Here is a 15,436-nt window from a genome sequence, read left to right on the forward strand (position 1 = left end):
TAGCTCTCAAACTCATCGGAAAGTTGGGGGTGCATGATATAGATGCTCCAGTTTGAGGGGGTGTTAGAGTATATAGTCTTTGATGTACATGCATTGCAATATATCTGAGTGTGAGAATGTGCATATTTTCAATGGTCATGTGGTGCACCATGACCTTGTAGATAATGGTTTATCTTATCGAATTTATCTTATCAGATGACGAGTTATCTCTTATAGCTGATTATCATTATAAATTTAAGAATTCTAGAAAAGGAGAAAATTATCTCTTCTTTTCCCTATTTCTACAGTAACCAAAATTGATGACTTGTTGCTATAAAAAAACCCTCCTATTTGACCATTTCCGAAGGAGAAAAATATCTCTCTTTTCATTTATTTTTCTTTTTCTTTTTCTTTTTAATGACGACAGTGTGTCCACACCCCTTTAAGGCGAGACTATTCCTGTGGATGCACACAACCACATACCAACCATGTGCATCGGGTAATCCATGGGGAGGGGACTCGAACTCGTGTCTGTGGGGAGCAAACCCACCCGAAAAATACATCTCTTTTTCCTATTTCTACAATAACCAAAATTGATGACTTTTTGCTATAAAAATCCTCCCATTTGACCATTTCCAGACACCGCAAGATGGCATTAAGGCAACATCCTCCATAAAATATTCTCTTTACCCAAGAAAGATCCCCTGCCCACCAAACAATGAGGTCCTCCAACAAACTGGTTAGATCCAACTCAATCCCAAACAAATCCATGAAGCAGTACCACACAAACCTTACCAAGGAATAATGTAGGAAAAGAGAGTCAATGGACTCATGCTCCTCACACATGCAAAGAAATTAATTTGTCGTGGCCTTCCAGGTGAACACTTCCATTCACTACCAGTGACAATGTGGCAAAAAACTCCGCGTAGGCCTCAATTGGCACAGCCAACAACATTTAAAAACTAGAGATCTCTCATCCTTGAGATTTTGATTAAGAATATATTTGTATATTCTACACCAACCACCCCAAGTACTTCAAAGAAGTCTATGATAAGGCTCTTCGACCAAGAAAGGAGAATAAAAGTGAGAAACGAAGTAGCCCAAGCATTGTCCCCGACATAAAAAATTCCTTGAAAATCGAACTCTATCCCCATCCCAAACCATGAGTCCTATGCCCTTTGCACGTGGCTCGTGACCTATATGCTAACTCTCTGTTCTCCTTTAGGAATGAGGCCAAACTTACTGCTTTACACACATTTCGCCTACATCCTCCCAAGACCAACATAGGGAACTAAACCCTTTTTGAAGCACTATATTTTCTCTTAAGTACATTCCCATAGGGAGTTCAGGTCAACCCTAAATCTTCACAATCATTTGCTCAACCAGTGTCTAACCTTTAAACTTTCAATACAATCACCCTGCCACTAACCATTTTTATTTTTGCACATGTTCCCAATTCATGAGATGAAATTTCTACAACAAACCCCTCCCCCCTTTCCGGAAGAAATTCCTTTGAATCAATTTCACCTTCTTCACCACTCTTGCCAATAAATGTTAAAAATCAACACAATAATCTGGAAGATTCAAGAGGGTGACCTTGATAAGAGTGATTCAACCTCCAAGGATAAATAACTTCTTTTCCAACAACCCGAGTCCTTTTCAATTCCCTTAATGATTGGATCCCAAATAACCACCTCCTTCAACATCCCGACTAGGGAGAGCTCGAGGCATGTGATAGGAAGGACCACGAACTTGCATCCAAACCAATCCACAAGCTGTTGAACATCTCCCCTAGCCACCACCCCGCAATGGCATTTTTGGCAAGGTTCACTATGGCCAGATACAACTTTAAAAAAATGAAGAACAACCTCATGATCCTTGACCTGCTGCAACGATGTGGTACATAAAACCAGAGCATCATCGTCAAATTGTAGATGAAATTGATATTTCCAGATCTGGTGATGAGAATTACCGCAACAAGGCGCATCTCTAGCACTCCGTTGAGAAGAATGCAAGCAAGACTTTCCCCAACAATAACACGAGTACTAGAGACTCCTTCCTTGGCAAATATTATGCTCAAGGAACTAGAATCCATCGACACTTCCCTAGAAGAGAACTCACAACGAGAATTACCGTAATAAGGCACAATTCTAATGCTTAGTTGAGAAGAATGCAAGACTTTCCCCCAATAATAACACAAGTCCCAAAGAATTCTTTCTCAGCTAATATGCTGCTAAGGAATTAGAATTCCTCAACACTGGCCTAGAAGCGACATCTAATGCTAACAGCTTAGCCTGAGTGATCATTAAACATAAACAAAAAGAAGCACAGATGTAGACTGCTAAGCCATATGTTCCCGCTCTAAGAATCTAGTTTTTTTTTTTTTTTTTTAATTGCCATAGAAATAAAGTTAAAATCGATGCATTGGTGACTAAGTGCTCGAACCAACTAGCAAATTTGGCTCCACCTAATCAAACCCATCTTGGTCTAGGCATGAGATTCATCTAACGAAATTTATTTAGATAATTCCTATGATTCAGCACAGTTCATCAAGTTGTCATTTCCACTCACTAGAAATTTCTCTCCTAAACCCAACCATATTTTCAATTGCATTGCACCATTTGCATGTCAAAGACTTTCAATAGAGCAACTTCAATAGAACGAAATAAGCTGACAAACAAAGATCCAGGAAAGCACATACCTGCTCGTGATCATCCGGTTGAACATATCCTTGTTCATCAACAACAAACATGGGATCCTCATCAGCACAAGGCTCTTTCTTCAAAACCAATTCATCATGATCCCAATCTTCCTCAATGAATGGAGCCCCATATTGCTCACCATTCTTAGGACCCGAACCGCTCTTCTGATGTATCCTGCACAACACAAAGGCATCCTTCCCAACCCAATGCCCGGAAAGAAAGAAAACCAATTCAATCAGATTACATCAAAACAAGAGGGATAACACACAATAATATTATCTTGATTATCCTCTATTATCGCTTCTATAGTCGAAAAAAGCTATTATCATACAAATGACTGAAGTTTGTGGTTATTAGGATTCAGGACTGATGATTTGATGTGTGACTGAAAACTATTATCCAGATTTTCCCATATTTGAAAACAAAGGTAATTGGGATCATCTGTCAATTTTGGTGGGCCACTATGCAGATGTGCTATAGCCGAAAAACCATGGCAATCCCAATTTCGCATGTCACTGAACAGATAGCTGCAACCATCTGAACCCTTGATTTTTGGGACAAAGCCCACAGACATCGCAGCCCGAAATCATCCTTCCTGATCGCCACATGTGTGCTTGATCAGCATTTCATCGCAATCGCATCTCAATCAGGATTTATTTTTTTTTTAATCCATTGTCCATTGCATCAATAAATTCCAGTTTGATCTTTTTAATTTTATTACCTGAGCAACACCGGCTCGTCCCAATTCATCATCTTCAAGCCGGTACTCATGCATGACCCAGTTGGTCCTCTCGCCACGTGGGGCCCGGCCATTATGGTAGACAAGGGTCTTCTTCATGCCGACAGTGCGGGAGTTGTGCCAGACGCGGCGGTCCTTGCCAGTAGTCTTCCAGTAGCCATGGAGCGTGGCGCGGTTGGTGCGGGAGCTGTTGCCGTACTTCTTATCGAGGGGGCTAAAGAAGTACCACTCGAGGTCGCGGGTCTTGAGGCGGGAGAGGGAAGGGAGATCCCACGGCTCGGATCGATAGATGTCGATCTCGGAGATGGGATCGACTCGTAATGGTTTACCGCAAACCTTGCGCTTGAGGTAGTAGCTCACCAGCTCATCGTCCGTTGGGTGGAACCGGAAACCCGGCGCCAACGATCCTTCTGCTACTGATGTTGCTTCGTTGCTGCTGCCCATAAATATATAGAGAAAGAAACACAGAGAGAGAGGTTGAAAATGAGGGTTTTTGCAGGAGAGTGAGAGAGATAGAGAGATGAGGGATTTGATGGAGGGAGTGAGAGAGAGGATTATATGAATATCTGCGTCTCCTCCATCACAAAGGGTTTTGAGAGACACAGAGAGAGAGAGGGAAGGGGATAGGTGGAAGGTCGGAGGAAAATACAGAGAAGAAAAAGGGCTTGGGGGAATCATTTGATACTCTGGCTACGTGTGTTGCTTAATACGCAGGCCGTTAGAAACGGTATACATAGCATACGTCAACACAAACTAAATCCTCATGGAATCCACTGTACGTTACTAGATTCGTTGAGTAATCACCTCTCATTCGTGGAGTCCTTATTGGTGAAATAAGATGATTATAGATTTTTCATTTTTAACTGTCCAATTAATTAATGTCTTTCAATCTGATTAGTGTGATAATTACATAAGCTTAATTTTTGTTTAACCGGATATCTGAACTGGCACCCACTATTTGGACGGTTTAATTTGAATTAATTAGATGTCAAGTACGCAATTTCTAGGTAATATTTACGTACCTGCGTATCATCCATCGCACTCTGCAAGAGTATCAAAGTTTTTCCATTAAAGGCGGGGAATTCTCCCGTCGTACCGGTCGCACTGCAAGTAACGGTGCAGTCGGGCTGCTGTGGGCTTTATTTGGTGTACGGATAACATCGAACCCGTACAAAAGTTGTTTTCCACCTTGATCGCCAGATGCCAAAGAAAAGGGGGCCCGGTCTGCCCATCAGGTGGCTAGAACCAAGAAAACAATTAGAAACGCACAAAAGCCTCCAAATTAAAGTGATGGACCTCCTTATTATTTTTATTGCGGCAAATCCCCGCAACGTGACCTTTTTGGACGGTCCGGATTCCATACAAATACCACACGGTCTCACCACTTGAATTCTGGGTGTTTTTTATGGTTCTAAATTATTTTGTATGCCGTGGCCTACCGTCGATTAAATTTGTCTGACTTTTGGAGGGTCACCTTTTAGCGACGCGGTTTGGCGAGTGACCTGAACACCAGCAGCCAGCTGATGTCTAAGATCCCTGGCTATCCATTTTTCGTCCATTTATTTTCTGAGTTCATTTTTAGGGCACAAGCCCAAAATGAGGCAAATCCAAATCTCGAGACCACACCACTTGGAACAGTGTTAATTAAATGTCTAATATTAAAAGCTTTTTAAGGATGACTGTAATGTTTATTTACCATCCAACTTATTAATGTCTTAGTAGACTTAAGCCCCGTTTGTTGAATCCGGAGTCTAAAGCGTGAATATGAAATCTGAACCTGAATCTAGAATCTATAGCATGAAGAAGTCAAATAACTTGTTTGGTAATTATAGCTAAAGTCTGAAAATTAAGTATTAAACTTGAAATAAACTATTTGTTAACAAACATTTGAAATGTCTGAAATATGTTAATTTGACACATTTGCCCTTATCTTCTGTTTGGAAATGTTTTACATTATAAGGAAATTATTTTTTATTAAATGAAATTATTTGTTCCATGCTTGTTTGGTCAAGCTTGACCCTGACCTACCACCCTTATGCGCTTATTCAAACAATAATCAATAAATAATTTTTTATCGAAATCACTCTATCTTACCCTACCACTATCTCTTGAAGCCATCGCTACAATAGTCTAGTATAAACTGAGAATTATTTAAAGAAACACAATTGGGTAAAAATCTTTTAATAAATTTACTTGTAATTTTAATAAATTTTAATAAATATCAGCTTGATCAGAAACTTCTGCGGCCCCTAAGAAGTTTCGAACGGTGGATGTCAGTGTCCCCACTGTTTTCTATGGTGGGGTCCACTTGAACTTTAGATCTATTTCATTCTTTTTCTCATGCAAAAAAATGATCTCCCCAAATGGCTAGACAATATGGATACAACACATGCATCATGGTGGGTCCACAGGGTGTGTTGACGTCACTTCAGTGGGATTTGGCTACTGACCTTATCAGTATCTAATCCGCGTCCATATACCACACACCAGCTATATAGCTGAGTAGATACGTGTCGTGCAAATATGCTCTGAGCTCCAAGTTGTACGAATGGTTCAATGGAGATCAAAGTGACATGGGCCCTACAATGATGTATTTATTATATCCACAGCTTTCATCAAATTTTAGAGATCATTTCAAATCATATCCAAAATTCAAATGTACCACACTAAAAATAGCAGCAGGATAATGATTTTCACCATTAAAAAATTCGCAGGGCCTACTATAACGTTTATTTTCCATATAATATATTCATAGGGTCAAAAATATCTTGATAAAGAGAAAATTTAAATTTCATATCCATCCGAAACTTCTGTGACCCCAAAAGGGTTTTTATGGTAGACGTTCAATCCACCACTGCTTTTTGAAGTATGGTCAACCTTATCTTAGATCTGTCTTATTTTTCAGTTCAAGCCTTATGACGAGATCGCAAAATGGATAGACAGTTTAGATATAACAAATACGTCATGATGGGACCCACAAAACTTGCTGACATCAATACACTAGCCAATCTGCTTCCCATCCCGTACCCAGCCATCCGCTTCGGACGCAGATTGCGTCGTACCCTCACCCAGATGATAATCCGTCTGGGCAGGGCTCTGTGGGGCCCACCGTGATGTAAGTGTTTTATCCACGCCTTTAATCGTTTTTCTAATATTATTTTAATGCATTATCTTAAAATTGTAGCAGGTCCACAGCTCTAGTGGACCACACCAAAGGATGTTGCAGTGATAATGACATCCACCATTAAAAGCTTTCTAATAGCCGCTGTGATTATTTTTTTTACCATCCAACCTATTCATAAGGTCACGTAGACGTGGATGAAGTGAAAACACAAATATCAGCTTGATCCGAAACTTCTCCAACTTGCAAGAAGTTTTTAATGGTGGACGTTCAATCCCCACCTTGTGATCCACTTAATCCCTGGACCTACCTCTTTTTTTGGCTCATACCTTAAATGATCTGAAAAAGTTGATGGACGGTGTGGATCAAACACATAAATCATGGTGGGGAATAAAGAAGTTGTACATGTTAAAAGGTTTTGTATTGTGCAAACAATAAGATACAAAATTTCTGTACTAACTTGAAAAGGGGTAATTTTGGAAGTAATTTTTATTTTTTTTTTAATATAGAAAAATCACGGAGCACATTCCGCATTCACCATTAAGCCAGACTCCTTTCACAAAAAGAATTCAGTTAAAAATCGCTTAGCGCTTTCCGATTTCAGAGTTAACAAACAACACTTAATATGGAGAATTTTCTCCATTCTGCATTAAGTGCTACTTTTAAGAGTTAGCAAACAGGCCCTTAGATGAAGGTAAAACATATAAACTTATTTAAAACTCATGTGAACTCATGTGACTCTCAAAAGTTTTCAATAGTGAGTGTTCAATCTCCATTGTTTCTTGTGGTGTGCTCTACCTAGGATTTAGATCAGTTTCACCTTTGAGCTCATATCTTAAATAAATTGACAAAATGAATGGACAATATACATAAAACACATACATCATAGTGGTCTCACGGAGCTTTGACACCCGCTAGCTTGCTGGTGTTGGGGTCACTAGCCAAACCGCATCACCTTTTAGATGGTGGGATGTTATGGGAAAAAGCAAGTGGGGCCCACAACAACTTGTAAGTTTTATTTACGAAATTGCCGAAGGACCTTGTTGTACATTAAATATAGAGATAGGAAGAAGTGAATGACTTACCTTGCTGTAATGCCATTGCTATAAATAAGGATGTTGAGATCTTCCTTTCCTAACACCTTTTAGAGAAGATATGATGGGGCTCAAGCTTATGTCGATGGTGTTGGATTGGGGACCCAACTCTGTTAATATAGGTTAGAGGGGTGAGGAGTTTGAAACCCATCAAAACTCTTCTCCCTAAGGCTCCACACGAATTGGTAATTTCTAGATGTGTCACAACTTAGTGGGGCCCACTAGTACACCTAATCATATTATCCAATACTTTAGGACAATTCAGACCATTGATCAATAAGGCCCACCTTATAGGATTTTTTACATTCTCCCACCTGGGCCACATTGATTAATGTCGATGATTAATCATTTGAATTTTTTTTTGAAAAACATGTTTGGATTTGAAGAAACATCTAAATGATTAACCGATGCGATTGTTGGACAATACAGGCAATGCTATTATAATCTGGTCCATTAAGATTGCTAGTATCGGATCATGGCAGCCATCATAACATTTAATCTAAGCGAAATGAGACTAAGCGCGGTCACAAAAACTGTCAGTCTCAATGACATAAATTAGAAACTAGGAAGTATGGTATAAGGATTACACATGTAGAGTGACAATGTGTGCTTATCCTTGAGAAGTCTTAAAGCTTTCAAATGTCTCCAACGAGACATGACTATAGTTCTACTTACTCAAAAATAGATTGCGCATATTTAGAGAGACAGAAATTAACTTTATATTAAAATCATTAAATAACTTTATCAAATAAAATCTCTTTAAAGTCTGTGAAAATAAAACACACTCAACTCCCACTAACTGAAAATATTCGTGGGATTAATGACTCCCATGGATGTTACATGCTCCTGAAATGACGTGATATGGAGTCCCTTAATGAGCAAATCTGCAATCATCTGCTCAGTGCCAATGAACTTCACAAACACATAACGATTTTAAACTCTTTCCTTTATAATAAGATATTTGATGTCGATGTATCTCGACCTTGATGAATGCTTGTTGTTACTAGAGAAGGACATCACAGCTAAATTATTGCAAATTATTCTCAACGGTTTCGGGATATACTCCATTACCCACAAACCTGAGAAGAAACGTTGTAACCACAATGCCTGATTAGATGCCTCATGACAAGCGATGAATTCAACTTCCATGGTGGATGAGGCTGTAATTGACTGTTTCATGCTTTTCCAAGACACGACCCACCAACCATCATGAATATGTAGTCTAAGGTGAACTTCTTAGTATCCACGCAGCCAGCATAGTCCGCGTCTAAGTATCCAACCAACTCCAAATGGATAGATCTTTTGTATGTGAGTCTGAAGTCCTTAGTTCTTCGCAGGTAGTGTAACAGTTTAATTGCAGCTATCCAATGTTGTATTCCTGGATTAGATAGATACTTGCCCAACATTCCAACAGCAAAGGCAATATCTAGTCGCATGTAGACTTGAGCATACACGATGCTCCCTACTACTGACGCGTACGGAAATTCCTTCATTTGATTATTTTCCAAATCATTCTTAGGACATTGGAATTGGCTATAATTTGTAACCATTTACAATGGGCGACTGTCCAGGAGCACAATTTTGTATGTCATTCAAGTAGCCTAGTAATATAGGCCCTCTGTGACTGGCTGAGCAGTCCACGTGATCTATCATGGTGAATTTCAATGCCGATAATGTAAGAGGCATCACCAAGGTCTTTCATTTCAAATCTTTGAGATGAGAATTTCTTGGTATCGCTCAACATCATGATGTCACTGCTAGCCAATAGAATGTCATCAACACACAAAATCATCATAATGAACTTACTTCCACTGATTTTAATGTAAATACATTCATCCGCAGTGTTTTCTACAAAACCACATGAAGAAATCACTTCATGAAACTTTAGGTACCACTGTCATGATGTCTGTTTCAATCTATAGATGGATTTCTGTAGTTTACAAACTAGATGTTCTGAGCCATCAGCTACAAAACCTTTAGGTTGTAACATATATACATCATCATTAAGATCTCCATTGAGAAACGCAGTTTTATATCCATCTGATGTAGCTCCAAATCCATACGAGACACAAGAGCCATTATGATCTTGAATGAGTTTTTCTTAAATACTGGTGATGAAGTCTCCTTAAAGCTAATGCCTTCACGCTGGTTATAACCTTTGGCAATAAGTCTGGTTTTATATCTTTCAACATTACCCTTGGAGTCCCGCTTGGTTTTAAATATCCATTTACAACCAATCGGCTTTATTCCTGAAAGTAACTTTATAAGATCCCACACTTTATTGTCCCTTATAGATTTCAACTCATCTTTCATGACATCAATCCAACAAGAAGGGTCAGCACTCCTGTTGACTTGTGTAAAGGATTTAGGATCCTTTTCCACCCCTATGTCAAATTCGTGTTCCTGTAAGTATATGATGTAATCGTCTCGATTTACAAGCCTTCTCTCTCTTTCAGATCTTCTTAAGGGCTCAGCCTTTTGAGTGTGATTTTGGTTTTCCTCATCAGTGAGTTGTATATAAGGTTCAATGTGGTGTTCTGTAGTGATTTCAGACTCGGCTACAACATTAATATCCACATGATTTGGAGTGACTGCGACCGGAGTTATAGTCCTTTCTTCATTGAATATAAAGTTCCTAATTGTCACGCCCCAAACTCGGAAAACGGGCTCACAAAATTTTTGATCGCAGAATCCGGTGCCGACAGCCTCCGTAGTGCCCCATTCTCGAATTTCGGCACTCATATGCCAGATTCCGATCATGGGATCCTAAAAGGAGGATTTTCAGTATGAATTTTTTTTCGTATGGAGCATAACCACAAGTTTACCCAAATCACAAAGGGCAACATCATCATCAAATATCCACTAATATAAATATTTGAATACAATGCTAAAAGGAAAATACATATGTCAAAAATCAAAACTCTAGAAGACCGCTACACTCTCCAAGCTCAACGCTGCTGCAACCTAATGCCGCCTACACGCATCTATCGTGCATAAGCTTATAGAAAGCTTAAAGGGTGGTGAAAGTGTGTGTAAGATAAGTGTCAAGTATATAATAAAGCCCATAAATTATACACCCTCGGAATAAGCGGGAATACTGATAAGATCATGAATCATACAATATCAGAGTAATGCGGAAATATGCGGTAAGTCCATGAATGCTATCAGCTTTACCAAGGCTATTTGATGTAAGGCATGAATGCTATTGGGCATACCCAGGGCCATGCAATGCGAAACATAAAAAGACAATAACAGATACTGAGGATGCAATGCAATATGCAAATCCTGATGAGCCGTGAATACCATCAACCTTATCTAGGCTATATAAGTGCAAAAACATAGTAACTAAAAATGCTAAGTGCTGCAAAAGCAATGTAATATGCGGTATGAATGAAATGACCATACTGGAATGTGAAGTCGGGACGATGGTACGTAGTATCACAGGCTAGGGGTCCACCACAAGGACTTCTATCCAAACCAGTCCAATACCTAAATTTGGATAGTCCGACTCAATGTGATAAACTCCTGATCTCAGGTTAGTTGCGCGCTCAACCGAAATCTTGGCCATGCGATGGTACACGTAACAAATAGTTATGCATCACCAGCCTGAGTGGATAGTGAATGAATGAATGAATGGATATACAATTCCAGTTCAATAAGTCCACATATCAGTACGGTTACTCTCTGGAGAAATCATCGGGATCTATTACACTCCACTCCGACTGCCTCTTCCCTAGCTACACAGCCCAGCAACCGGAATAGACCTCACTATTCGCTTGACCAGTAGTCTGTCAATACCTACCCGGCTCGTCGATAGCGGACCCATTTACGAGCTGGTCATACTTAGCCTAACTTATAGCCCCTCACTCGGGCGGATAAGGCCACACCCTCTCCCAACCGACCATGACACAGTGGGAGACGCGGCTTACTAGTATTCGGCACTCAAGCGCTCATGTTCCACTCGGTCTAGACGTTAGGGCTGCTCTTAGCCTCGGAAGTTTTGGGATTTTCACCCAAGGACATCCTAAGTGCCCAAAGTGCTAGAACCAAATATTTCTGGTGTCCCATTTGGCCATCTATGATATGTCTGTAGAGGCTACAACCCTGATGTCGCTAGGGCATATAATGATCAAGTCACATATATGTGAGATGCATGAGTCACACTATCCAGTCATGCAGCAATCCTGCGCATACGGCGTGATAATGTGGGCACTCCGTCTCATAAGGAGTCCCGTAAATAGTATGTCCAATGGCGTATGCAATGATCAGTCACTATTCATATCAAGCATACATATGGTGCATATGGCATGTGTAAGCCCTGTATCCTAGACCGTACCGTTCCATAGACTTCCACGGTCTTCCCGGTCGAATTTCGGCAACCTTCGACCCTTAACCGGTATTTGCGCGCGACCTTAATTCTCATGCCGTCAACCTGAGTCGACTCAACCCAAGACTTGTACCATAGCGACCGCGTCGTCGCCTCGATTCCGATGTCGCGACTAGCGCGCCGAGGCGATACCCTGGTCAGGAGATGTGGGCCAGCGTTCGGTGCGAGGAAAACGCCGCGCGTTGCAAAACCCTAGAGAATCTCTACAACATGTCACCTCAATCCATCAATCAATCCCATCAAGGGTCAAGTACATGTCAAGTACACATCACCTTTCACCCATCCCCAAGCAATCCCCAAAGTCAAAAAGTTTCTTACAAACCCATACTTTTCTTACAACATTTGCCACAAAAGTCAAAAAAGGGCTCTTACACCCATCACTCACCACATCAACACATCCATCACCCATCCCTCTCCTTACAACTCTCTCTCATTTCTCAAAGTCATTCCCAAGCAACCCAAGAGCACCATCCGTCCAAGCCTCTCCCCATATCTCCCAAGCTTCAAGTGTGGCCCATTTTCTACCCTTTCATCTCCCATCTCAACCATGCAAACCTCATCTCCTCCGTTGGAATCAAAGTTAAGGAGCTAAGGAAGCCAAGGGAGCAAGAAGATCAAGCGATGGGTGCTTTGATAGGATAGTTTTAATGTTTTTAAGATGGGCTAAGTGAGGGTAACCGATCAATGGTTTGGATCTCACTTTGGACCCTAAGATGTGGCCGATGGCTCACTTGGATCATCATGATCATTCCATGATGGGGCCATTCTCTATGGACCCCATCATGATGTTTATTTTTCTTGCATACCTAGGGTCATCTAGACCGTCTATTTTAGTGGAGAATGGATCTCCACTGTTGGATTTCGATTTAATGGGCCCACATGTAATGGCCACTTAATTTATGTTGTAGATCATTTAAGGAAGGGCCCATAGTGCCGGGGTCCCTCCATCATGCGTGTCCCACTCTTTTTCTCTCTCTCCCTCCCTTTTTATGTTTTCTTTAGTGATGATGATGTGGTTGTAAGGCCCACTCGGTTGGACCCCACCATGAAGTATGTATTTTGTCTAAGCCGTCTATAAGTGGGACCCACTTCATGTGTGTTGTACCCACACCATCCATCATTGGTGGCCCACCTGAGCAGGCCCACCTTGCACGGCCAGACCGTCCAGCGTCCCTGGACGCTGGACGTGGTTTGGAGAATACAAATATCAGCTTGTTTCTAAGCTTATGGGTGGCCCACCTTGATGCATGTGTTCAATCCACATCGTCCATCCTTTTCCTCAGACTCTTTTAGGTGTTGAGCCGAGAAATGAGGTTGATCCGAGTATCTGGTGGGCCATAACATTAAAAATGGTGATTTTCACCTTTCAAATTTGCTTAAAATTTCTTACGCACTAGGACATGTCCAATATTGGGCTTGATTGACTTGTCATAGTCTGTAGAGACCAATGGCTGGGGTGGATTTATATGATGCGGGCCGCACACCCGAAAAATCGCAGGAAAACATAAATTTTAAAAAATAATAACATGGGTAGCAGCGTTGCTGCTGCCGTTGTCAGAAGAGCAGGCAGCGCCTGTTGCTACCTGCACACCAGCGGACGGACGGACTGGCGGGAGGACAGCAACCCACGGCTGTAGCCGTGGGCCCCACCTTGATGATTATTTGTCATCCAACCCGTTCACGAGGTGGGCCACTCCCAGCAGTGGGCCCCCTCCAAATTTAAGATCCATCCACAACTCAGGTGGCCCACACTGCAGGAAACAACGATATTCAATTTCTGCCTTTGAAACTATTTTGTGGGCCACAGAAGTTTTGGATCAAGATGAAATTGTGTTTTTTCCTTTCACTCAGGTCTGTGTGACCTTGTCAATAGGTTGGATGGTGGGGAAAAACATTATGGTGGGCCACACACGTGGAACCCACCATTTGCTGTATGTGTTGCCACACCGTCCACGGCTGTGGACGGTGGAACCCACCATGATGTAGCAGTTTTATTCACACCGTCCAGCGGACGGTGGAGCCCACAGTGATGCATGTATTTTATTCACACTGTCCAATGACAGTGGGGCCCACCATGATGCATGCGCTGCATCCCATCCATCCAACCATTTTAAAAGCTTGTTTTATGGCATGGGTTTAGAGAATGAGTCAGATCCATAGTCCAAGTGGACCCCACCTTAGCATGTTGTAAGGCCCATTAGATGTAATTGTGACCCATGGGTTAAGGCCCATTTGATGTATTAGGGGCCCATGGGTTAAGGCCCATCAAGATGTATTGGGGCCTATGGGTTGAGGCCCATTTGGTGTACATATGGGGCCCAATTGGTGTGGCCCATTTGATATACATAAGGCCCATGTGAGTAGGCCCATTTTGATGCATTCTAAGGCCCACGAGTTATGACCCATTGCAATGTACACAAGGCCCATTGGTGCGGCCCATTGATGTGGCCCACTTGATGAATATAAGACCCATGTGATTTGGCTCATCTGATGTATTAAGGCCCAATGGGATGCACCTAAGGTCCATTGCAATGTGTGATCCCAACATAGTTTATGTAATGATGTTCACGACGGTCGTGCCTTAGGAGCAATGTTGGTTTGACATCCACATTGCAAGTATAATGTTGGTTAAATGTCCACATTACAACTCTCCATAGGGCTCATTGTTTGGCCCGTACTTGTTGTGTGTAGGCCGTCTAGGCCATCTGCGTTGTAAGGATAGTGCATTACTTTATAACATGTGTAGTATAGCTCCATAACTCATGATCATATGCATCATATGTATGCTTGAGATGAGAAGTGACTGATCATAGCATATGCCTTTGGGCAGATTGTTTAGGGGCTCCTGGATAGGCGATGTTGCCCTACATGAGCGCACGACACGCGCAGGATTTCTGCATAACTGGATAGTATGATTCATGCATTCGCATTGTGTGACATGGTTACCGTATGCCCTAGCGACATCAGGGCCGTAGCCTCCACAGGCGTATCGTGGTTGGCAGGATTGGATACCGAAAATCTTGTTTTACATGGGGTGCTATAGATATCCCTGGGTGAAAGTCCTTAAACCGTTATGGTACCAAGAGGTTGCTCCAACGTCTAGACCGAGTGGGTGCATGAGCGCCGAGTGCCGATTACCAGACAGTTGCACTTTCTACTGTGTCGTGGTCGGTTGGAAGGGGGTGCGGCCTTACCCACCCGAGAGTAAGGGGCAATGCTAGGCTGAGTCTGACCAGCTTGAGGAATGGGTCCACTATTGACGAGCCGAGCCCGATATTGGCAGGCGGATAGTGATGTCTTTTCCACTCACCTTATTGCGCGCGATGGGGCGGCAATCTGGCTTGGAGTGTACTAGACCCCGGTGATATTCCAGATTTGAGTTATATTGATATGTGGACTTAGATGAGGATTTGT

General features: G+C 41.8%; 1 protein-coding gene across 1 annotated transcript in view; it reads right to left on the reverse strand.

The window, feature by feature from the left end:
* LOC131225752 (NAC domain-containing protein 53-like) overlaps positions 1-4,113 on the reverse strand; it is a 28,707-nt gene extending 24,594 nt beyond the window's left edge. Inside the window, exons 1-2 of the mRNA XM_058221342.1 lie at positions 3,403-4,113; positions 2,681-2,875 (exon numbers count right to left, since the gene is read on the reverse strand). Coding sequence (XP_058077325.1) covers positions 2,681-2,875; positions 3,403-4,098 — 891 coding nt within the window. The 5' untranslated portion in view covers positions 4,099-4,113. The remainder of the gene's footprint in view (positions 1-2,680; positions 2,876-3,402) is intronic.
* Between the last annotated feature and the right edge of the window lie 11,323 nt (positions 4,114-15,436).

This window comes from Magnolia sinica, chromosome 14 (genome assembly GCF_029962835.1).
Source record: "Magnolia sinica isolate HGM2019 chromosome 14, MsV1, whole genome shotgun sequence".
In the NCBI taxonomy this organism is placed as follows: Eukaryota; Viridiplantae; Streptophyta; class Magnoliopsida; order Magnoliales; family Magnoliaceae; genus Magnolia; species Magnolia sinica.